This window comes from Arachis hypogaea, chromosome 9 (assembly GCF_003086295.3).
Source record: "Arachis hypogaea cultivar Tifrunner chromosome 9, arahy.Tifrunner.gnm2.J5K5, whole genome shotgun sequence".
In the NCBI taxonomy this organism is placed as follows: Eukaryota; Viridiplantae; Streptophyta; class Magnoliopsida; order Fabales; family Fabaceae; genus Arachis; species Arachis hypogaea.
Window position 1 is genome coordinate 54,077,853 of NC_092044.1, and position 24,126 is coordinate 54,101,978.

A 24,126-nucleotide genomic window follows, 5' to 3' on the forward strand; every position below is an offset into this window, starting at 1 on the left:
ATAGTATTTAGGTATGTCCGATCCAATCTAAATGTCAAAAAAAAAAAAAAAACTAAGGTCCACCACATATCTAATATTTTGAATAAATATATATTAAAATTATTTTCTTAAACTAAAATCATTACTATTTCTTAATCCATTCTTTAATAACAATTGATGACACACATTTTTTGAATTGTAAGACCTTTTATTAAATGAAAATAATTTTTTTAATTTTTTTATTTAAAAGAATAAAATGTGATCTTTTATTATTAATTTTATAAATAAAATAAAAAAATTAAAAATTACACTTTATTTTTTTAATCAAAAATAAAATTAAAAGGGTTCATTCTTGATACTAAACCTCCTACCACCAATTGCAGCCGATTGAAAAACACTTTACACTTAACCAGGACAGGTGTTTGCATCAAAGCTATGAAATGCAGCATATATAGGTGATGATAGATTTTGTTTTAGCACCATAGAAGTTTCCAAAGAACAATCTAACCAACGATTATTCTGACTAACAACAGTAAATGTTAAAATTTATTTGTCACTTAAAAATTTGTTTAGAACTAAAAAATTTCAGACACTCATCTGAGGTATTTCCTTTAAATATTTATCCTGGTAGTTGACACCTAACAAAGGTAAATATCATTGAAGGAAAAAAGAAGAAAAAAAGAAATAGGTCAACGTTGGGCAATTGTGTTCCTTTCCACTCTCCACTGTCCATTGCGCAACCCCCACTACCACTACTAGTACCCCTAATCCAAGCCAACAACTAACGAGGCTTTGTTGGTTCATTATCCACCCACCACTAAAATGGAATTGCCATTGTCCCTTGTGACTCACTCAGTGCCACCTCCATTTCCCCTTTCTTAATAAATAATTTTATTTTATTATCATCCTCAAACAATTCCGAGTGGTTACAACGCAAATTCTAATCCCTTCAACTACCGGACAAATTCACCAATTTCAGCATCTCTTCCCAACCCAACTTACTCAGATACCTCTCTCTCTCTCTCTCTCTAATGCGTTCCATGCTCCTCCAATTTATTACGCCCTCTTTTTCAGACCCATATAATAATAATAATAATAATAATAATAATAATAATAATACATATACTTAGTACACTACGAACCGCAACCGCATCCTTCATAGTAGTTTCTTGTTTCTTCAGACAAAGGTATGGCTTCTTTGATTCAGTGTCCGGCAACTTCTTTCTCTGGAACTCGTTTCAACAAGGCACTCAAGTCTCGTGTTCGTTGCTCCTTAGACTCTAATGTCTCCGACATGAGCGTCAACGGTTAGTATCTTCTTCTTTCTTTTATTTTTCTAAAGCAAACTATGAGGTATTCAATTTCGGATAAATTTTCGGATATACAGTTTCCGTAGCAGTTTGTTTACTTTCATTTAATGTTTTTCTTTTTTGGTATACGAAGACAGAAAAACATTACTTTACACATACAAATATACACAAAATACTACGTGATAGCTGATTTGGTGCCTTAGTTTTTGTGTTCATGGAGCATTTTTGGGAAAGAAATTACTTTCTTAGCAGCAGGAATTTTGGGCGCATAGTTAACGCGCTTTTTTTTGAGGAAAAAATATAATTAAAAAAAAGTGATGTTGCTATACCTGATCAAAAAAATTGGGTCATCATGGCAATGGGGCATGTAACTTTGTAGTGTACAGTATGTCATTTTGACATTAATTGTTGGTGAATTTCTGTGCCTGTGGGTGAATACTGGATTGTGAAGGATGGTAGTTAGGGTCTATCATAGGGGAGTGGTGTGAGTTTGCCCATGTTACCAGGTTTAGTTATTATAGTAATTGAGCTGAGCTGTAAGTTTGACAAATGAAATGGTTTCCTGCCAGCGCCGAAAGGGCTGTTTCCGCCGGAGCCGGGACATTATCGAGGACCAAAGCTGAAAGTTGCCATCATTGGGGCTGGGCTTGCTGGCATGTCAACTGCAGTAGAACTCTTGGATCAAGGACACGAGGTTCAGCTCCTTTATTCTTTAATATCACACTTCCTCCATTTCATATTTTATATGTCATTTTGATACTTTTATTTATGAATATGTGTGAAAAGTCAAAGCGACTTATCAGTATGGAACGGAGAAAATGTTATTTTGAAATTGGATGTTATGGTGTACATGGTAAACTTGATTTTTGAAGCAAAGGGGAGTGATTTGGTCAGTTTCTTAACACAATTATGGTGTTAAATTTATTAGGATATTCTAGCTAATGCATTTTATCTAGTATGTTTACTTCTAATTGCTCTTGTTCAGGTGGATATATATGAGTCGAGGACTTTTATTGGTGGGAAAGTTGGTTCTTTTGTTGATAAGAAAGGAAACCACATTGAAATGGGACTGCATGTCTTTTTTGGTTGCTACAACAATCTCTTCCGATTGATGAAAAAGGTTGGTTTTTGCTTGTAGCCATAATGCAAGTTCTTCACCATCTTTAGCAGCTGTATTATTCCTCAACTCTTTTCCCAGTTATGAAAGTATTACAAGTGTCACTTCTATCAAGGACAAGAACCTCTTATTGACTTCACTTGATGTGTTCTTTTTTGTTGTGTATCCATTCATTCCACTTGCTTTTTCTTTTTCTTTACCTGGAATAGGTGGGTGCAGATAACAATCTACTTGTAAAGGATCACACTCACACTTTTGTGAACAAAGGGGGTCAAATAGGAGGTATATTTTGGGCTGTAATACTGAGTTTTGTTCTTGTTGATTATTCTCTTCTTGCTTTCCCTCTTACCCCAATTGCACTACACTTTACGAAAAGATAATAGTTACATGACACATTATTCATAACTTAGTTTTCCAGTGCAGAACTAGATTTTCGCTTCCCAGTGGGAGCGCCATTGCATGGGATAAACGCTTTTTTGTCCACAAATCAGCTTAAGGTAATCCCATTTTAAATTTTATTCTATTTTATTTTATTTGGTGTTAAGATTGCATGACTATAGAATTATTCAGAAACCTCCTCTCAATATGGTATTTGTACTCAAAGTAAAAAGAAAAAAACATTCTTTATATTCCTTAGTAGGACTCACTGCATTTAACATTTTGTTTTTTATTTATGAACAGACTTATGATAAGGCTAGAAATGCTGTGGCTCTCGCACTGAGTCCAGTTGTCAAAGCTCTTATTAATCCAGATGCTGCATTGAGGGACATAAGGAATTTGGATAGTGTAAGAGGATATGTCAATTCATTGTTCCCCTTTCAAAATGGTGTTGCCTGATTTATTTATTCCTCAGCTTTATATACTCTCTTAACTTTTATATGCACTCGTTACAGATTAGCTTTTCAGACTGGTTTATATCCAAAGGTGGCACACGAATGAGTATTCAAAGGATGTGGGATCCAGTGGCCTATGCTCTTGGATTTATTGACTGTGATAATATCAGTGCACGTTGCATGCTCACCATATTTGCCTTGTTTGCCACAAAGACTGAGGCCTCCCTTTTGCGAATGCTGAAGGGTTCACCGGATGTTTATTTGAGTGGCCCTATCCGAAAGTACATTACAGATAGAGGGGGCAGGTATAGCTTCACATATTGGAATTTTGGAATGATGACTATTCTAATTTTTCAGTATTTGATTCTATTCATCGCTGGAACAGGTTCCATCTTAGATGGGGTTGCAGAGAAATACTTTATAATAGGTCTTCTGATGGTAGTACTTATGTTACAGGACTTGCCATGTCAAAGGTGATACTTTTTTCTTTCTTTCTATTTATCTTTGCTTCTCATGTGTTTACATGCTACCGTAGAAACTGAGACATTCTGAAAATCATCATAATTCATAGTTAACACTTTTCTGTTTTCATTTTCTCAGGCTACTGCCAAACAAATCGTGCATGCTGATGCTTACGTTGCTGGTTAGTAGTGTAGTGATTCATTTGTTTTGTACTTATTGCCTTATTATTTCAAAGATATCTAATGCTACTTTATGTCAGCTTGTGATGTTCCCGGAATTAAAAGATTAATTCCTTTGGAGTGGAGGGAACAGAAGTTTTTCAGTAACATATACGAGCTTGTTGGAGTTCCTGTCGTCACAGTGCAACTCAGATACAACGGCTGGGTTACAGAGTTGCAGGATCTTGAAAAATCAAGGTGATTATCATAATTTTAGGATTCCCTATTGTTGCCACAAATTGATACTTTTTGCTTGAAGAGTAAGGAATGGTTTCATTCCCTTCTATGATTGCTATTGACCTTATGAATTCTTTCGCTTTGTTGATGGCAGGCAACTGAAGCAAGCTCTTGGGCTAGATAACCTTCTCTATACTCCGGATGCAGATTTTTCGTGCTTTGCAGATCTTGCACTAACATCTCCTGAAGATTATTACATTGAAGGACAAGGATCGTTATTACAGTAAGTGTGTCTGCACTCTCACTTCGTTTATAAGTTGCTTTATACATATATCCTTGTGTATGACTAAGTATCTGACGTCGGTGAATTTTGTCTTAAGCTCTAATACACTCTTTGGTTTTACAATGTGTTCTAAATATGAAATGTTATTTCATATTTCAGATGTGTTCTGACACCAGGTGATCCGTACATGCCCTTACCGAATGATGAAATTATTTCAAGGGTAGCAAAACAGGTAGATTCAAAATATCATGTCTTTTCTTATGATGTTATGATATTGTGATTGTTGATTTAATAGCAAGGAGCGTAAGTGCATGGATTATTGTCAAGTCTATGTTGCTTTTCACTATCATGTACTGTCATATAATATCTCCGAAACACGAAAATGCAGTAACTGCTTGGAAAGCTACTTGTTCATTTGCTGCATATTTATTCATACTGCCAATTCATTGGTCAATAGGAAGATCAAGCATAGCATTTTCAATTATTTCCATCTTAGATCACACCTCAAGCTTTAGTTTGTACCTGTTTGGAACATTCGATCCAGTGGTAAACACCGATAATAACTCGTTATTACATTTGATCTTGTAAACTTTTCGCAGGTTCTAGTACTATTTCCATCGGCTCAAGGCTTAGAAGTAACCTGGTCATCTGTTGTTAAAATTGGGCAATCTCTATACCGCGAGGGACCTGGTAAAGATCCATTCAGACCTGATCAGAAGACACCGGTGAAGAATTTCTTTCTCGCCGGCTCTTACACCAAACAGGTAAGTTCAAAATCCATGCACTGGCTTTACTAGAGAGTTATAATTGTGCTTCTAGAATATAATGCTTCTAAATTGCACAATATCAAATTTTTTTTTTTATTTTTTATTTTTGTACCTTTTCCTCTGGACCGTTGCAGTATCTTTTTGCCACCTTCATGGAATTTGTGGTTTCGAAGTTTCACGATATTGCGGACTTGAATGAATTTTGTATTTTCAGGACTACATAGACAGCATGGAAGGTGCAACCTTGTCAGGTAGACAAGCTTCAGCATATATCTGTGACACCGGCGAAGAATTGGTGGATCTGCGGAAGGTGCTCGCTACCGAGTTTAAAGATGAGATAAAATTTGCAAACATAAAAGATGAATTGAGCTTAGTATAAGATACATTTTCGTCCAAGTTAGCCACATTGAAAAGCAGAAAGCTTGTTATTTATGCAACTTTTTTATAATATGTATATTCAGTTGAAAGGTAATTAAAGAATGTGTGTTTCAGCAAGTAGTGCTTGATAGTAATTGTGAAATCTGATTCAGGCTTCCATAAATTGTGATTCTTACCCTTGTTCTGCCACTAACATTACAAGTTAGTCTAGTTCTGTATACACAATCTGCAACATGCATAGAACAAATGATGTATATGACATGGGATGGGAATTTGGAATGCTGGCTAATGATTCTGATTCTAGAGTTAATACTAAATTTAGTCATTTACAAGGGATTATTGGATTAAGTGTTGGCTACATTTACCTAGCATTTGGTTACTGTTTAACCTTTTGAATTTCGAGTTAAAGATTCAAGAGACAAAAGTAAGTTTTGAAGAAGACAAACAACTTGAAATTATTTTTATTATTTTATATTTTGTTTTTGAAATTTTTAGTAGGCAACCAACACCATTTAGTCAAACAATTCAGTCAATAAATATTGAGCTAACTAAAAGTCCAATGAAACAATTGCGGAGTGTATATGAGTCAGATAAAATTGAGTTTGTTTTAGTCCAAATTAGTCGGATAAAATTGAGTTTGTTTTAGTCTAAATTAGACTTTGAATATTGATCGGGTCTATTTTTAAGGGTGTAATTTTTAATAAAGTAATTTTTTTTCCTACTTGATTATAAAATAAGTGAATATACAAATTATAGATGGAAAAGTTTCATAACATTTGAAAAAAGTTGGTAATATAATTAGTCATTCAGCTTTTTTTTTTTGGTTTCCCACGGTATCCCCCAACCCGACTGGTTAAGAACTAATCCGTCGCGGATTTGAGCTCCATTTAAGGGTCTGTCACTGGCCAATGGGTTGCTGCATGCACAAGGCGGAATTCGAACCCCTGATACTTGTTTAAGCGGACGAGTGAACTGACCACTCGACCAATCCAAGTTGGCTTCATTCAGCTTATTTATTGTAAAATAAACTGACTAATCATATTGTTAAAAGTGAGTTAATTTTTTGTCAACCTTTTTACTTTTTTTTTCAGAAGATTTTTAATGTTTGAATTTTTTAGATTGGTTTTTGGCAATTTCCAACCTTTTTCGGGTTCAGAATTGTTGCTGATAACTCTTATAAATTTTTATATACGCAAGTTTTTCGCGTCATATGATTCAATGCAACCAGAAAAACCCAAAAGGTATAGGGCCACGTTATGTACTATGTAGATAAGCTTATATGGATTCCTAACATGGAACCAAAAATACGATTCCAATAAAAGGAACAGTTGAAGAAAATGAAGACTTCCTAAAATTTATCAGTGGATCTAAGGTTATTGTGTATTACCAGCCCACGAAATATCAAACTAATCCAATTTTCAGAGGCTTAGCAAGTTAGCCTAAAAATTAAGTATGTTAGAATTGTTGACGAAACGAAATTCAAAAAACGATTTAAATTAGAACTAACATCATGTTTTTCACAATGAAAGTTTGCTGTGCAAAATATAAATAGATATCTTTGAATAGGAATATGTTTACGGTACGCACCAAAAAACAAAGATGTTTACAATGCCTTCTAACACATTATTGTAGTTAAACGAGTTTTAGAAAATTTTGACAATCAATATTTAACCAGATAATCTGGCCACGGTTCAACTAATATACGGGTAAAGAAATTCTTTCACGACTAATCACTAAATGGCATTATTGTGCTAATTCATACATTGTTGATTTCCGATTTTCAAAAAGAATGATTTTTTCTATTTTAGTTAAAGCTGAAATATGATTTTAATTAGGGATGACAAAAATTGTTGAAACGAGAATGAAGATGGGGACCTGTCCCACGAATAAACGAGAGAGCAGGAAAGAAGTTCTCCATTAACTCTTCATGACATAAAAAATTATAATATAACCCTTGATTTTCTTAAGAAAAAAAAAAGCCAAAATTATAGTTCTTTTTAGTTTTGTTAATACGAGATTTGAGTCATACAACCATAAAAGTGTTAATTGACAATAATACATGAAGAATCTTATGTGTTGGTGTTCGCCTTTTCTGCGGAATCGATAAATGGGAACACGTGATCGAAATGGAAAATAGTTGAAGGATATTTTTCCTAATTCGTCTTACCAAGATTGTTGCTTCTGAAACCGTCAAACTCTGCAGCTAAGTTGTATTGATTATTCATTAGAAGGTGCAACTTAGGAGTTCGACTCTGAGGTTCAGGTTTTGGTTCCATATATTTCAAAGGTTTTAAGAAGGTAATTCCTGGGGCATCTAAAGTTTCTAAGTTGAAGCTTTAAGAACGGAGAGTAAAGGACGATGAGCGAGAGCCATGGTCTTGGAGGGTGAGGAAGGAGTTGTGACAGGATGGATAAGACCATAAGGAGGTGTGGAAGAGGCTTCGCTATCTATGAAGGAGGTCTAAATGGAGATCCACAACTTTTTCAAATGGCATGTTATATTTGGGTATGGGATGAGCAGGTTCACAATATGTCTTGACATCGAAAGGTTAGACTATGAGATCAACAACTTTCTAAAATGGCAACCCATAGAAATTTGATATCATTCGAATGAAATTTGATATCCCATAGTGTAAATGATCTCATAGTCTATTTCAAAAGTGATAGATGATTTTCATGTACTAGCATCCAAGAATTCTCAACTCGTCTATTTCTAATCTCAGTTGTAAGATCTGGAATTTTTTAGGATTATATTATGGACCAGTTTTGATTTATTTTATTTGTTCTAGATTTTATTTTAAAAATTATTTTATTAAAGGTAATTATATCAAATTTTGATAAATTGAGTTTTAAATTAATTAGTACTCATAATTTTTATAATAACTAAATATTTTTTTATTTAAAATTTTAGTAATTAAAAAATAACAAAAATTTATTAATTTGATTTGAATAATTGAAATTTTTGGTTTGTTTTATGAACTAAAAAAATTAGAATATTTTTAATTTTAAATTAGAGTACTTGTTTGAGAACCAATTAATAAGTTGATAAATAAATAATATTTTTAAGATAATTTTATTGGGTTAAATTTGATTTTTAAATTACTACTCTACCTTCTAATTTTATTAAAATACCTATTCTAACCTTGTTTCCTTTTCTAACCTTAACCCAAAATTTCTAACTTTTTCACTAGTTACCCTAACCCTAATTGACAAAAAGACATTCACTTCACTTCTCTATGGAGAGAGTGTGTGTGTGTGTGAGAGAGAGGGAGGGAGGGGGGGAGAGAGAGAGAGAGTCGCAATGGAAGAACTGCTCACCATCGTCGCATCTGCTATTGCCATCAACATAGCTCACTGTTGAGGGAGCATCACCAGCGTCATTGCTAGGGCTTGGTGCGGGAAGCATCGTCGTCGTTGTCACTGTGGACTGAAGTCACCGCCGAGGAGCCCAAAGAGAGAGAAGGAGCTCGCAGAGGGAGAAGAAAAGATGTGATGGTGGTGAAAGATGTTGGAACCACTACCGTCGCCACCGCTTCTCGCGAATCCAAACTGCTTCGTCGTCGTTACTAGGGTTGAGAGGAATGGGAATGGGAGAGAGAATAGGGTGCTATCTGTAGCCAGGAGACGACGTTGATGTCGTCAGAACCCACCGCCGAAGCTAATACTGCTTTGTTCCGTTTTTTCTCCTTAGTTATAGTAAGTATTCTTATTCCGAAACCCTTACTGCTAGTGTCTTGTTAATAGTTTATTAAGACTTTTGAGGTGTTGATGTTGCAAGGTTGAGTTACCATGATTGCATGTTGTGATTGAGGCTATCGCAGTTGCGGAAGGTCATCGGAGCTACTAGTACTGCCCCCTGTTGTGACTATAATTGGGAAATTGTCGTTGGTTCAATCGTGTAGTTGAGTTACTTTGAGGTAGGGGCTTTTTCTTAAACTCATTTTATTTCAAAAAATTGTTATAGAACGATATCAATGTGAAAAAAATATTTTTAGTGATTGTGTGAGTGTTATGAATTATGTTAGACTATTTTGGAGAAATAGAATTGGTTAAATGAGAATGGATATTAAAGTAATAAATGAATTAGAAACAATGGTTGAAGCCTGTTGGTGGGTGGATTAGAATTTGGATTTTTTTAAATAAATAAATAAATATTTTAAAGCTATTTTACGAAAATACACTCTATGTCTTATTTCGTTTACAGTGTAAACAAAATAATATTACACATATTTCGTTTACAACTGTAAATAAAATAACACTGACATGCACAGACGTGTATACTTTGTTTACAATGTAAACAAAATACGTGTAATATTATTTTTTTTACACTGTAAACGAAATACGTGAAAAATTATGACGTTTACAGTGTAAACGAGATACGTTACGACAAATTTTTGGCAGTTATGAAAGGATGTGCAACCCTTTGTATTCTTCATAAACATTTCGCTACTTCTTATATACCTTTTTCTTTCGCAAATTAGCCATAATGTCTAGTACTAGTGGATATTTGGTTGTATGTATGTATTCCAATTGTCTTATGAGAAATGGTGATAATAGGGTCATTTTTTAGTGTGAGAATCCCGTTTTGTTGCGTACCCGGCGAGTAACTTCATTGTCAGAGCTGAAGAGTCTAATATTAAATAGTGTTGCTGGTATTGAGAGAAAAGAGATCAGACAGGTAGGGTATAGGCTGCTAGCACCGATTGAAAATAGAGTTTTTCAGTTTCGTCTGTTTTAGCTGCATGGCGAGGAGCATGTGCGGTTGATGTTTGACATCCATGGGAGAATCATGGCCGAACAAGTGATGGAGCTTTCTGCAGAGGTTGGTGATATCAATGGCGGTGGAACTGGACAGTTGGACTTTGTGCAGGATGATCCACCTCTCGCACCACCACCGACACATGTTGCTAGTTCAGTGGATGGCATGGACGTTGACGGTGAGGACTTAGACAAGGAGTATGTTATGGATGACAACGAAAGCGGTTCTTCAGAAGATGATGATGAGGAGGAGATTGTGCCGGATACCCCAGTCGAGCCATCACGTCGGTATCTTCTTCCTGCTCAGCACCCAATTCTAGCTTTGTCGTTGGTACCCAGTCACTATCATACATTAGACATCGACGTGATGCAAGAGAAAAAACTATTTTCCAACACGGGTGAAGACGATCTGGTCTGGAGTTCAGGCTTGGTCACAGATTCAAAAGCAGAGATGCAGTATTACAGGGGGTAAAGAGTTATAGCATCCACAGAAGTGTAGAGTACCGAGTTGTGGAGACGGATCGATTAAAGTACCATGTACATTGCCGACAACACGAAACAGGATGCCCTTGGTATCTCTGAGTTGCTTTCTGACAGAATCTCGGATATTGGTAAGTTCAAGTTTAATCGTGATTTATATTGTCAGTTATTATTTTATGGTTGGTGTACATGTGAAACATGGTTGTTCTACTTTGTTAGGGAGGTCTGTAGGGTGGGAGGCGCACACATATGTTTAGCACCCACCGTGTCTCAAGACTACCGATAGTTAGACAATAGTCTCATCTTTTGTGTCATCCTCCCATTGATACAATCCACCCCGTCTGTCAGGATATCTACCCTACAAGGTACAGTTAGGCAAAGTTATCACTTCAAACCCTCATACAGAAAGGTCTGGATGGCAAAGCAAAAGACAATTGCGCAAATATACGACGATTGGGAGGAGTCATACAATAAGGTGCTGAGGTTACTGCAAGCACTGCCAAGTTGTTATCCCGGAACAATATGTGATAATAGTGTTGTACCGGACTATGATGGTCACGTTATGGTGCGTGATTGCATTATGTTTGATAAGGTATTTTGGGCCTTTCCTACCTGTGTGAAAGCTTTCAAGCACTGCAAGCTATTCATGTCTGTCGATGGCATGCATCTATATGTCTAGCAAGACCTCCCTGGGCTACTTTCGACGATCAGGGATGTCTCAGGGAAGGTCAAGAACATCCCTCGGCTGGCTAGTAGAAGTTTGCATGTCTCCCGGTAAGTCTAGCAACCGGGGGACATCAAGCACATCTGGCCCCGATAAGTGTTTGACATGACAATACAGCCTATACCAATCCCCGTACTCCTAGGTCAGACGGTAGTCGAGACAGAGCTGAATGGATATCTGGTGTCCCTCCTCAAACCGAGCCCTCCATTGGTCGTACCACTCCTCATGCTTGCTAGGCCACTGGTGCACGAAATTGCAATCACACTTTTGCAATCCCGCACAACTAACCAGCAAGTGCACTGGGTCATCCAAGTAATCCCTTACGTGAGTAAGGGTCGATCCCACGGAGATTGTCGGCTTGAAGCAAGCTATGGTTATCTTGTAAATCTTAGTCAGGATATCAATAATTATCAGGTTTGATTGTGAAAAGTAAAAGAACATGAAATAAGTACTTGTTTTGCAGTAATGGAGAATACGTTGAGGTTTTGGAGATGCTCTATCTTCTGAATATCTGCTTTCCTATTGTCTTCTTCTTCATGCACGCAAGGCTCCTTCCATGGCAAGCTGTATGTAGGGTTTCACCATTGTCAATGGCTACCTCCCATCCTCTCAGTGAAAATGTTCAACGCGCTCTGTCACAGCACGGCTATTCATCTGTCGGTTCTCAATCAGGTCGGAATAGAATCCAGTGATTCTTTTGCGTCTGTCACTAACGCCCATCCCTCAGAAGTTTGAAGCTCGTCACAGTCATTCAATCCTTGAATCCTACTCAGAATACCACAGACAAGGTTTAGACCTTTCGGATTCTCTTGAATGCCGCCATCAATTCTGGCTTATACCACGAAGATTCTGATTAAAGAATCCAAGAGATATTCACTCAATCTAAAGTAGAACGGAGGTGGTTGTTAGGCACACGTTCATAAGCGAGAATGATGATGAGTGTCACGGATCATCACATTCATCAAGTTGAAGAACAAGTGATATCTTAGAATAGAAGCAAGCGTGATTGAATGAAAAACAGTAGTAATTGCATTAATCCATCAAGACACAGCAGAGCTCCTCACCCCCAACCATGGGGTTTAGAGACTCATGCTGTAGAAGATACAATGAGAAATGTGTAAAGTGTCATGAGGTTCGAGATACAATGTCAAAAGGTCCTATTAATAGTGAACTAGTAACCTAGGGTATACAGAAATGAGTAAATGACGTAAAAATCCTCTTCCGGGGTCCACTTGGTGTGTGCTTGGGCTGAGCATTGAAGCTTTCATGTGTAGAGACTTTTTCTGGAGTTAAACGCCAGCTTTTATGCCAGTTTGGGCGTTTAACTCCAATTTTTGTGCCAGTTCCGGCGTTAAACGCCGGGAATTCAGAAGCTGATTTGCAACGCCAGTTTGGGCCATCAAATCTCGGGCAAAGTATGAACTATTATACATTGCTGGAAAGCCCAGGATGTCTACTTTCCAACGCAATTGAGAGCGCGCCAATTCGGCTTCTATAGATCCAGAAAATTTACTTTGAGTGCAGGGAGGTCAGAATCCAACAGCATCTGCAGTCCTTTTCAGCCTCTGAATCAGATTTTTGCTCAGGTCCCTCAATTTCAACCAGAAATTACCTGAAACCATAGAAAAACACACAAACTCATAGTAAAGCCTAGAAAAGTGAATTTTAACTAAAAAATAATAAAAATGTAATAAAAACTAACTAAAATATACTAAAAACATACTAAAAACAATGCCAAAAAGCGTATAAATTATCCGCTCATCACAACACCAAACTTAAATTGTTGCTTCTCCCCAAGCAACTGAAAATCAAAATAGAATAAAAAGAAGAGAATATACTATAGACTCCAAAATATCAAAGAAACTTAGCTCCAATTAGATGAGCGGGACTAGTAGCTTTTTGCTTCTGAATAGTTTTGGCATCTCACTTTATTCTTTGAAGTTCAGAATGATTGGCATCTATAGGAACTCAGAACTCAGATAGTGTTATTGATTCTCCTAGTTAAGTATGATGATTCTTGAACCTAGCTACTTTATGAGTCTTGGCTGTGGCCCAAAGCACTCTGTCTTCCAGTATTACCACCGGATACATATATGCCACAGACACATACTTGGGTGAACCTTTTCAGATTGTGACTCAGCTTTGCTAAAGTCCCCAATTAGAGGTGTCCAGGGTTCTTAAGCACACTCTTTTTGCCTTGGATCACAACTTTATTATTATATTTTTTTCTTTTTTTTCGTTTTTTTTGTATTCACTGCTTTTTCTTGCTTCAAGAATCAATTTGATGATTTTTCAGATCCTCAATAACATTTCTCCTTTTCCATCATTCTTTCAAGAGCCAACAATTTTAACATTCTTAAAACAACAAATTCAAAAGACATATGCACTGTTCAAGCATTCATTCAGAAAACAAATAGTATTGTCACCACATCAAACTAATTCAACTAGTTTCAAAGATGAATTCGAAATCCTGTACTTCTTGTTCTTTTGTGATTAAAGCATTTTTCATTTAAGAGAGGTGATGGATTCATAGGACATTCATAGCTCTAAGACATGAACCTTAAATTTTATTAATCATGAATTAAGAACAAGACTCAAAAATAGATATAAGATAAGACTAATAGTAATAGAAAACAAAAATTTAAATAGACTCCGAATGATAGAGGTTATCACAGAGTTAGGACTCAACAACCTTGATTTTGAGAAGTGGATGCTCCCTCAACTTGTGGGGTATTTGACCCTTCAAGGGAGAGCTTTTGGCGCTTCAACTCCTGTAGCTCACGCCCCTGCTTCTCTTGTTCCTTCAGCAATTTGCAGAGCATGCAGTTTTGATTCTGCTGTTTTTCCTTAATTTGTTCCATAGCTTCTTGCAGCTTGGCAACAGATGCTTCTAGACGAGTCCAGTAGTCAATTTCAGGAAGTTCAGGGAGGAACTCCTGCGCCCTCCTTTTGATAGAGTTATCTTGCATTTGTCCTTCCATTGACCTCTTGGTGATTGGGTGCTCAATTGGGATGAATTCATCTACTCCCATCCTCACCCCAGCATCTTTACATAGCAAAGAGATTAAGCTTGGGTAAGCCAGTTTGGCTTCAGTGGAGTTCTTGTTTGCAATTATGTAAATCTCATAAGCAATCAGATGATGAATCTCCACTTCTTTTCCCAGCATAATACAATGAATCATCACTGCTCTCTTGATAATAACCTCAGAACGGTTACTAGTGGGCAAGATAGAACGCCCTATGAAGTCCAACCAGCCTCTTGCAACTGGTTTGAGATCTCCCCTCTTGAGTTAGTTTGGGACACCTTTTGAATTGGTCATCCACTTGGTTCCAAGGAGGCATATGTCCTCTAGAACTTGATCCAACCCCTTATCTACTCTCACCATTCTCCTATTAAAGGATTCAGGATCATCTTGTAGTTGAGGTAATTTGAAGACCTCTCTTATTTTATCCAGATGGAAGTAAATAATTCTCCCTCTGACCATGGTTCTATAGGTATGAAAAGCGGTTCCAGTCATTCTCTGCTTATCTGTTAGCCACAGATTTGAGTAGAATTCCTGAACCATATTTCTCCTAACCTTTGTCTCAGGGTTGGTTAGAACTTCCCATCCTCTGTTTCGAATTTGCTCTTGGATCTCCAGATATTCATCTTCTTTCAGATCAAATTTAACTTCCAAGATCACTGACCTTAGACCCATTATTTTGTGGTAATGGTCTGCATGTTCTTTGGTTAAGAACTTCTCTTGACTCCAAAGGTCTTTTGGAGCATTCTCTTTCTTGCCTCTTTAGTTGGTTTGTTTTTCTTTGGGGGCCATGATCTTGATGAGCCTTAACTTAGTGATCATGGAAAAACACACCAAACTTAGAGGTTTGCTTGTCCTCAAGCAAAAGAAAGGAAAGAGGAGAGAGAGGAGGAGAGCAAATTCGAATGGTGGGGAAGGGGGGTGTGGCCGAACATATATTTATAAGGAAGGGAGAGAGAGTTCGAAAATTTTGAAGGAGATTTGAGAAGATATGGGAAGAAATTGAGAGATATTTGAGTTTTTTTGAAGATTTGGAAAGGATTTGAAAGAGATTTGAAGAATGATTTTAAATTTGAAAATTTGAAGGTGAATGATGAAAGTTTGAAATGTATTATTGTAGAAAATTATGGTTTAAAACAGGAAAGTTTGAAAAAAATTTAAGTGGAAAGCAAAATCTCTGTCTCCCACCTTTTTGGCGTTAAACGCCCAGAATGGTATCCATTCTGGCGTTTAACACCCAAATGTTGGCCAATTTGGGCGTTTAACGCCCAACCAGGTACCCTGACTGGCGTTAAACGCCAGAAACTCCTTCATCACTGGGCGTTTTGCTAAACGCCCAGGATGCTGCACACCTGGCGTTAAATGCCCAGAATGGTGCCCATTCTGGCGTTTAACGCCCAAAGTACCCCTTACTGGCATTTTTTCGCCAGCATGCTCCTTTTCTCTACTTTTTGCACTGAATCCTTCTGTAACTCTGTGAATTCCTTCAATTTTGATGATTGCCCTTTGAGAATATGTATCAAACTTTGATTAAACAAAACAGATAACCTGCTAATGACTGGGTTGCCTCCCAGCAAGCGCTTCTTTAATGTCTTTAGCTGGACCTTCACTGAGAATCAATCAAGCCTCAGTTTTGAGCATTCTTGCTCAAAATTGCTTTCAAGATAATGCTTGATCCTCTGTCCATTAACAATGAACTTTTTGTCAGAATCAGTATCCTGAAGCTCAACATATCCATATGGTGACACTCCTGTAATCTCATACGGACCCCTCCACCGGGATTTAAGTTTTCCTGGGAACAGTCTGAGCCTAGAGTTGAAGAGCAGAACTTTTTGTCCTGGCTCAAAGACTCTGGATGACAACTTCTTGTCATGCCACTTCTTTGCCTTTTCCTTATAAATTTTTGCATTTTCAAAGGCACTGAGTCTAAATTCATCTAGCTCATTTAGCTGGAGCAATCTTTTTTCACCAGCTAACTTAGCGTCCAAGTTTAGGAATCTGGTTGCCCAGTAGGCTTTATGTTCCAGTTCCACGGGCAGATGACAGGCCTTGCCATACACAAGTTGGTATGGAGAGGTTCCTATTGGAGTCTTGAATGTTGTTCTGTATGCCCACAGAGCATCATCCAAGCTCTTTGCCCAATCCTTTCTACGGGCAATTACAGTCCATTCTAGGATTCTTTTTAGCTCTCTGTTAGAGACTTCAGCTTGCCCATTTGTCTGTGGATGATATGGGGTTGCCACTTTGTGGCTAATTCCATATCGGACCATAGTAGAGTACAGCTGTTTATTGCAGAAATGAGTGCCCCCATCACTGATTAGTACTCTGGGAACACCAAACCTGCTGAAGATGTGTTTCTGGAGGAATTTCAGCATGGTCTTAGTATCATTAGTGGGTGTAGCAATTGCTTCTACCCATTTAGATATGTAGTCCACTGCCACCAGAATGTAAGTGTTTGAGTATGATGGTGGGAACGGACCCATAAAGTCAATACCCCATACATCAAACAATTCAATCTCTAGGATCCCTTGTTGAGGCATGGCGTATCCATGAGGCAAGTTACCAGCTCTTTGGCAACTGTCACAGTTACGCACAAACTCTCGGGCATCTCTATAGAGAGTGGGCTAGTAGAAGCCACATTGGAGGACCTTAGTGGCTGTTCGCTCACTTCCGAAATGTCCCCCATACTATAATCCATGGCAATGCCACAGGATCCTTTGTGCTTCCTCTCTGGGTACACATCTGCGGATCATTCCGTCTGCACATCTCTTAAAGAGATATGGCTCATCCCATAGGTAGTACTTGGCATCTGAAATTAATTTCTTTCTTTGCACCCTGCTGTACTCCTGGGGTATGAACCTCACAGCTTTGTAATTTGCAATATCTGCAAACCATGGAGCTTCCTGAATGGCAAAAAGTTGCTCATCTGGGAAAGTCTCAGAGATCTCAGTAGAAGGGAGGGACGCCCCAGCTACTGGTTCTATTCGGGACAGATGATCAGCTACTTGGTTCTCTGTCCCTTTTCTATCTCTTATTTCTATATCAAACTCTTACAGAAGCAACACCCATCTTATGAGCCTGGGTTTTGAATCCTGCTTTGTGAGTAAGTACTTAAGAGCAGCATCGTCAGTGTACACAATCACCTTTGATCCCACTAGATAGGATCTAAACTTGTCAATGGCATAGACCACTGCAAGTAACTATTTTTCTGTGGTTGTGTAATTCTTCTGTGCATCATTTAGAACACGGCTGGCATAATAAATAACGTGCAGAAGCTTGTTATGCCTTTGTCCAACCACTGCACCAATGGCATGGTCACTGGAATCACACATTAATTCGAATGGTAATGTCCAGTCTGGTGCAGAGATGACTGGTGCTGTGACCATCTTGGCTTTCAGGGTCTCAAATGCCTGCAGACACTGTGTGTCAAACACAAATGGTGTGTCAGCAGCTAGCAGGTTGCTCAAAGGTTTTGCAATTTTTGAAAAATCCTTTATAAACCTTCTGTAGAATCCTGCATGCCCCAGAAAGCTTCTGATTGCCTTAACATTGGTAGGTGGTGGTAATTTTTCAATTACCTCTACCTTTGCCTTATCCACCTCTATTCCCTTGCTTGAAATTTTGTGCCCAAGGACAATTCCTTCAGTCACCATAAAATGACATTTCTCCAAGTTTAAAACCAGGTTAGTCTCTTGGCACCTTTTCAGAACAAGTGCTAGGTGGTTAAGACAGGAGCTGAATGAGTCTCCATATACTGAAAAGTCATCCATGAAAACTTCCAGGAATTTCTCCACCATATCAGAGAAGATGGATAGCATGCATCTCTGAAAAGTTGCAGGAGCATTACACAGACTAAAAGGCATTCTCCTGTAGGCAAAAACACCAGAAGGGCAAGTGAATGCTGTTTTCTCTTGGTCCTGAGGATCTACTGCAATTTGGTTGTAACCTAAATAGCCATCCAAAAAGCAGTAATAATCATGACCAGCTAATCTTTCTAGCATTTGGTCTATGAATGGTAAAGGAAAATGATCCTTTCTGGTGGCTGTATTGAGCCTTCTGTAGTCAATACACATACGCCACCCTGTAACTGTTCTTGTAAGAACCAGTTCATTTTTTTCATTATGAACCACTGTCATGCCTCCCTTCTTGGGGACAACTTGGACAGGGCTCACCCAGGGGCTATCAGAAATATGATAAATAATCCCAGCCTCTAGTAATTTAGTGACCTCTTTCTGTACCACCTCCTTCATGGCTGGATTTAGCCGCCTTTGTGGTTGAACCACTGGTTTGGCATTATCCTCCAATAGGATCTTGTGCATGCATCTTGCTGGGCTAATGCCCTTAAGATCACTTATGGACCACCCAAGAGCTGTCTTGTGTGTCCTTAGCACTGCAATCAGTGCTTCCTCTTCCTGTGGATTTAAAGCAGAGCTTATGATCACTGGAAAAGTGTCACCCTCTCCCAGAAATGCATACTTCAGGGATGGTGGTAGTGATTTGAGCTCAGGCTTGGGAGGCTTATCCTCTTCCTGAGGAATTTTCAAAAATTCTTTTGTTTCCTCTGGTTCCTCCTGATCAGGCTGAACATCCTTGAAGATGTCCTCTAGTTCTGATTCTAGACTTTCAGTCATATTGATCTCTTCCACCAAAGAGTCAATAATGTCAGCGCTCATGCAGTCATTTGATGTGTCTGGATGCTGCATAGCTTTGACAGCATTCAACTTGAACTCATCCTCATTGACTCTCAGGGTTACTTCCCCTTTTTGTACATCAATAAGAGTTCGTCCAGTTGCAAGGAAAGGTCTTCCTAGGATGAGAGTTGCATTCTTGTGCTCCTCTATTTCCAGCACTACAAAGTCAGTTGGAAAGGCGAATGGCCCAACCTTGACAATCATGTCCTCAATTATGCCTGATGGATATTTAATGGAGCCATCAGCAAGTTGGAGACATATCCGCGTTGGTTTGACTTCTTCAGTCAACCCAAGCTTTCTGATAGTGGATGCAGGTATTAGATTGATACTTGCTCCAAGGTCACACAGGGCTGTCTTGGTGCAAGCACCTTCTAATGTGCATGGTATCATAAAGCTTCCTGGATCTTGAAGCTTTTCTGGTAAACTTTTCAGAATGACTGCACTGCATTCTTCAATGAGAAACACTTTTTCAGTTTCTCTCCAATCCTTCTTATGACTTAAGATCTCTTTCATGAACTTAGCATAAGAGGGTATTTGCTCAAGTGCCTCTGCAAACGGAATCTTTATTTCAAGAGTCCTTAGATAGTCTGCAAAGCGTGCAAATTGCTTATCCTGTTCCGCTTGGCGGAGTTTCTGAGGATAAGGCATCTTGGCTTTATATTCTTCAACCTTAGTTGCTGCGGGTTTATTCCTTATAGAAGTGGTTGGAGAAGCCTTTTTAGAGGGGTTACTATCAGCACTCTCAGGTGTCTGATTCCTCATTGGCGTTTGAACGCCAGGATTGGGTGAAGAATGGGCGTTTAACGCCAATTTTTTCCCTTTTTCTGGCGTTTGAACGCCAGAACAGGGCAGGGAATGGGCGTTTAACGCCAGCTTTTTCCCCCTTTCTTGCGTTTGAATGCCAGGAGTATTCCTCTCTGGGCTCTTACTGTCCTCAGAGGGATTTTGAGCAGTGGTTTGGTTATCCTCTATCAACTGTTCCTTTCTTGGCTTTTTGCTACTTTGAGCAGTGTTATTCAATGTCTTTCCACTTCTCAGTTGTACTGCTTGGCATTCTTCTGTTATCTGTTTAGATAACTGCTGTTTTGTCTGATTCAACTGTGATTCTATGTTCTTGTTGGCAATTTTAGTTTCTTGGAGCATCTCTTTAAATTCTGCTAACTGTTTTGTCATCAGGTGTAGTTGCTGATTAAGCTCAACCATCTGTTCTTGAGGATTAGGATCAGTGGCTACTGTCATAACTTCTTCTTTTGTAGAGGACTCATTGCTAGAGTACAAATGTTGATTTCTAGCAACAGTATCTATAAGCTCTTGAGCCTCTTCCATCGTCTTCCTCATATGTATAGATCCACCAGCTGAGTGGTCTAGAGACATCTGAGCTTTTTCTGTAAGCCCATAGTAGAAGATGTCTAACTGTACCCACTCTGAAAACATTTCAGAGGGGCATTTTCTTAGCATACCTCTGTACCTCTCCCAGGCATTATAAAGGGATTCATTATCCTCTTGTTTAAAGCCTTGGATGTCCAGCCTTAGTTGTGTCATCCTTTTTGGAGGGTAAAATTGATTCAGGAATTTGTCTGATAACTGTCTCCATGTTTTTATGCTTGCTGTGGGTTGGTTATTCAACCACCTCTTAGCTTGATCTTTTACAGCAAATGGAAACAGTAATAATTTGTAGACATCCTGATCTACCTCTTTATCACATACTGTGTCAGCAATTTGTAAGAACTGTGCCAGAAACTCAGTAGGTTCTTCCTGTGGAAGACTGAAATACTGGCAATTTTGCTGCACCATGATAATGATTTGAGGATTTAGCTCAAAGCTGCTTGCTTTAATGGGAGGTATACAGATGCTACTCCCATATGCAGCTGTAATGGGGTTAGCATATGACCCCAGAGTCCTTCTGGACTGCTCAATTCCACTTAGGTTCATGATGGAGAAAGGGAAATGATTTGGATTCACAAGTAAAGTAATTTTTTTCTTTTTTTTTAAAGGTGACTGAAAAAATTTAAAATAAAATAAAATAAAATTTTGAAAACTAAAAAAAATAAGATCAAAACAGATTGAAAACTAAATCACTTAGTTAATAATAAAAAAAAGATTTTGGAGTTAGCAATTAAAAATATATGATTGAAAATTATTTTGAAAAAGAATCAATTTTTGAAACGAGGAAAGAGAAAAAAAACAAAATGACACCAAACTTAAAATTTTTAGAAAATCAGACACAAATTTTCGAAAACTTAAAGGAAAACACAAAGAAGACACCAAACTTAGAATATGAAACTAAACTCAAATAAAAGACTCTAAACCAACAAAAATAAAACAGTCCTAATCTAAGCAACAAGATAAACCGTCAGTTGTCCAAACTCGAACAATCCCCGGCAACGGCGCCAAAAACTTGGTGCACGAAATTGCAATCACACTTTTGCAATCCCGCACAACTAACTAGCAAGTGCACTGGGTCGTCCAAGTAATACCTTACGTGAGTAAGGGTCGATCCCACGGAGATTGTCGGCTTGAAGCAAGCTATGGTTATCTTGTAAATCTTAGTTAGGATATCAATAATTATCAGTTTTGATTGTGAAATGTAAAAGAACATGAAATAAGTACTTGTTTTGCAGTAATGGAGAATAGGTTGAGGTTTTGGAGATGCTCTATCTTCTGAATCTCTGCTTTCCTACTGTCTTCTTCTTCATGCACGCAAGGCTCCTTCCATGGCAAGCTGTATGTAGGGTTTCACCGTTGTCAATGGCTACCTCCCATCTTCTCAGTGAAAATGTTCAACGCGTTCTGTCACAGCACGGCTATTCATCTGTCAGTTCTCAATCAGGTCGGAATAGAATCCAGTGATTCTTTTGCATCTGTCACTAACGCCCAGCCCTCAGGAGTTTGAAGCTTGTCACAGTCATTCAATCCTTGAATCCTACTCAGAATACCACAGACAAGGTTTAGACATTCCGGATTCTCTTGAATGCCGCCATCAATTCTAGCTTATACCACGAAGATTCTGATTAAAGAATCCAAGAGATATTCATTCAATCTAAAGTAGAACGGAGGTGGTTGTTAGGAACACGTTCATAAGCGAGAATGATGATGAGTGTCACGGATCATCACATTCATCAAGTTGAAGAACAAGTCATATCTTAGAATAGAAGCAAGCGTGATTGAATGAAAAACAGTAGTAATTGCATTAATCCATCAAGACACAGCAGAGCTTCTCACCCCCAACCATGGGGTTTAGAGACTCATGCTGTAGAAGATACAATAAGAAACGTGTAAAGTGTCATGAGGTTCGAGATACAATGTCAAAAGGTCCTATTAATAGTGAACTAGTAACCTAGGATATACAGAAATGAGTAAATGACGTAAAAATCCACTTCCGGGGTCCACTTGTTGTGTGCTTGGGCTGAGCATTGAAGCTTTCATGTGTAGAGACTTTTTCTGGAGTTAAACGCCATCTTTTATGCTAGTTTGGGCGTTTAACTCCAATTTTTGTGCCAGTTCCGGCGTTAAACGCCGGGAATTCTGAAGCTGATTTGCAACGCCGGTTTGGGCCATCAAATCTCGGGCAAAGTATGGACTATTATACATTGCTGGAAAGCCCAGGATGTCTACTTTCGAACGCAATTGAGAGCGCGCCAATTGGGCTTCTGTAGATCCTGAAAATCTACTTCGAGTGCAAGGAGGTCAGAATCCAACAGCATCTGCAGTCCTTTTCAGCCTCTGAATCAGATTTTTGCTCAGGTCCCTCAATTTCAGCCAGAAAATACCTGAAACCATAGAAAAACACACAAACTCATAGTAAAGCCCAGAAAAGTGAATTTTAACTAAAAACTAATAAAAATGTAATAAAAACTAACTAAAATATACTAAAAACATACTAAAAACAATGCCAAAAAGCGTATAAATTATCCGCTGATTAGCCACCATACGTCCTCACCTCTGCCTTTGGTAGTCAGAAACCTGTCGACATTGACTAGATTCCCTGGCACTGGCTGCTCGTCGTGGAACTGGCACTTGACCCAGATGGCCTAATAGAACTCAACTTTGTTGAAGCAGACGAAGGGTACAACAAACATTCAGTTCCCCTGGCCCGCCTCCTCCTTCAGCCATAATGGACAGATATCCTGTAATGCAGGATCGTCGTACGGGGTCCACATGAACTATAAATGAAGAAAATGAAATAGTTATCAATACCCCGTCTACGTTTATTTAAGTTAAGTAAACTACAAAAATGTTAACAAAATAAAGGTTTAACTCGCTTACCTCATCCCACAGTAACTTATCCAAATTCTGACACCATTATAGGACCTCTACTGGTGGTGGTCCCTGCTCTGTTGCTCCATGCCGATCAACCTGTTGACACATGCATGCGAAACCAGACTTAACTTAGTTGCCAACGTAATTGAATTGTGATAACGTATAATAATGGTAAAGCAGATAATGTGACAGTTACCTCGCAACTATCGGGTACATGTAAACCTGTTGCTCAGGTGGATACCACATAGGAAATCTCTATTAGATCCAAGACACCAGCAGAGGAGTGCATCCTGTGATGTCTGTGGTGGAAAGGTGTATCCTCCCAATGTCATCTAGCAGCGAGAGCCACCAGAGATGGACCATATTATTGGACTTATTGGTTAGTAGGTAACCCCCAATCATCAACATGATATAACACCTCGCATACTATTGGAGGGTCTTTGGATCGTCAGTACCTGGCAGCATCTGTCGGACACGCTCCTGAAGCCATGTAAGCTTCAGCAAGAAAGCCTTTTGATGCCAAGGCATCTTAGGCTAGTTTCACTAGCATTTTTCTGTTAGTTTTAGTTGTTTTATGCATTTTCTTGAGCTTAAAGTAACCAAGAATGGTTAAATGAACAACAAAGTAATGAATCATCCAAACAGTGTAATTTTGATGCAAATTCC

The 24,126-nt window shown here is 38.3% G+C and overlaps 1 protein-coding gene across 1 annotated transcript; it reads left to right on the forward strand.

Annotated features, from left to right (window-relative positions):
- The first annotated feature begins 460 nt into the window (after positions 1–460).
- On the forward strand, positions 461–5,641 carry LOC112710918 (zeta-carotene desaturase, chloroplastic/chromoplastic). Its single transcript, XM_025763394.3, has 14 exons — positions 461–1,286; positions 1,859–1,983; positions 2,275–2,409; positions 2,616–2,688; positions 2,830–2,903; positions 3,088–3,192; positions 3,300–3,544; positions 3,625–3,712; positions 3,840–3,882; positions 3,961–4,117; positions 4,251–4,379; positions 4,539–4,611; positions 4,979–5,143; positions 5,361–5,641. The coding sequence occupies exons 1-14, from the start codon at positions 1,169–1,171 to the stop codon at positions 5,523–5,525; spliced, it is 1,695 nt and encodes a 564-aa protein (XP_025619179.1). The 5' UTR covers positions 461–1,168; the 3' UTR covers positions 5,526–5,641.
- The last annotated feature ends 18,485 nt before the right edge of the window (positions 5,642–24,126 follow it).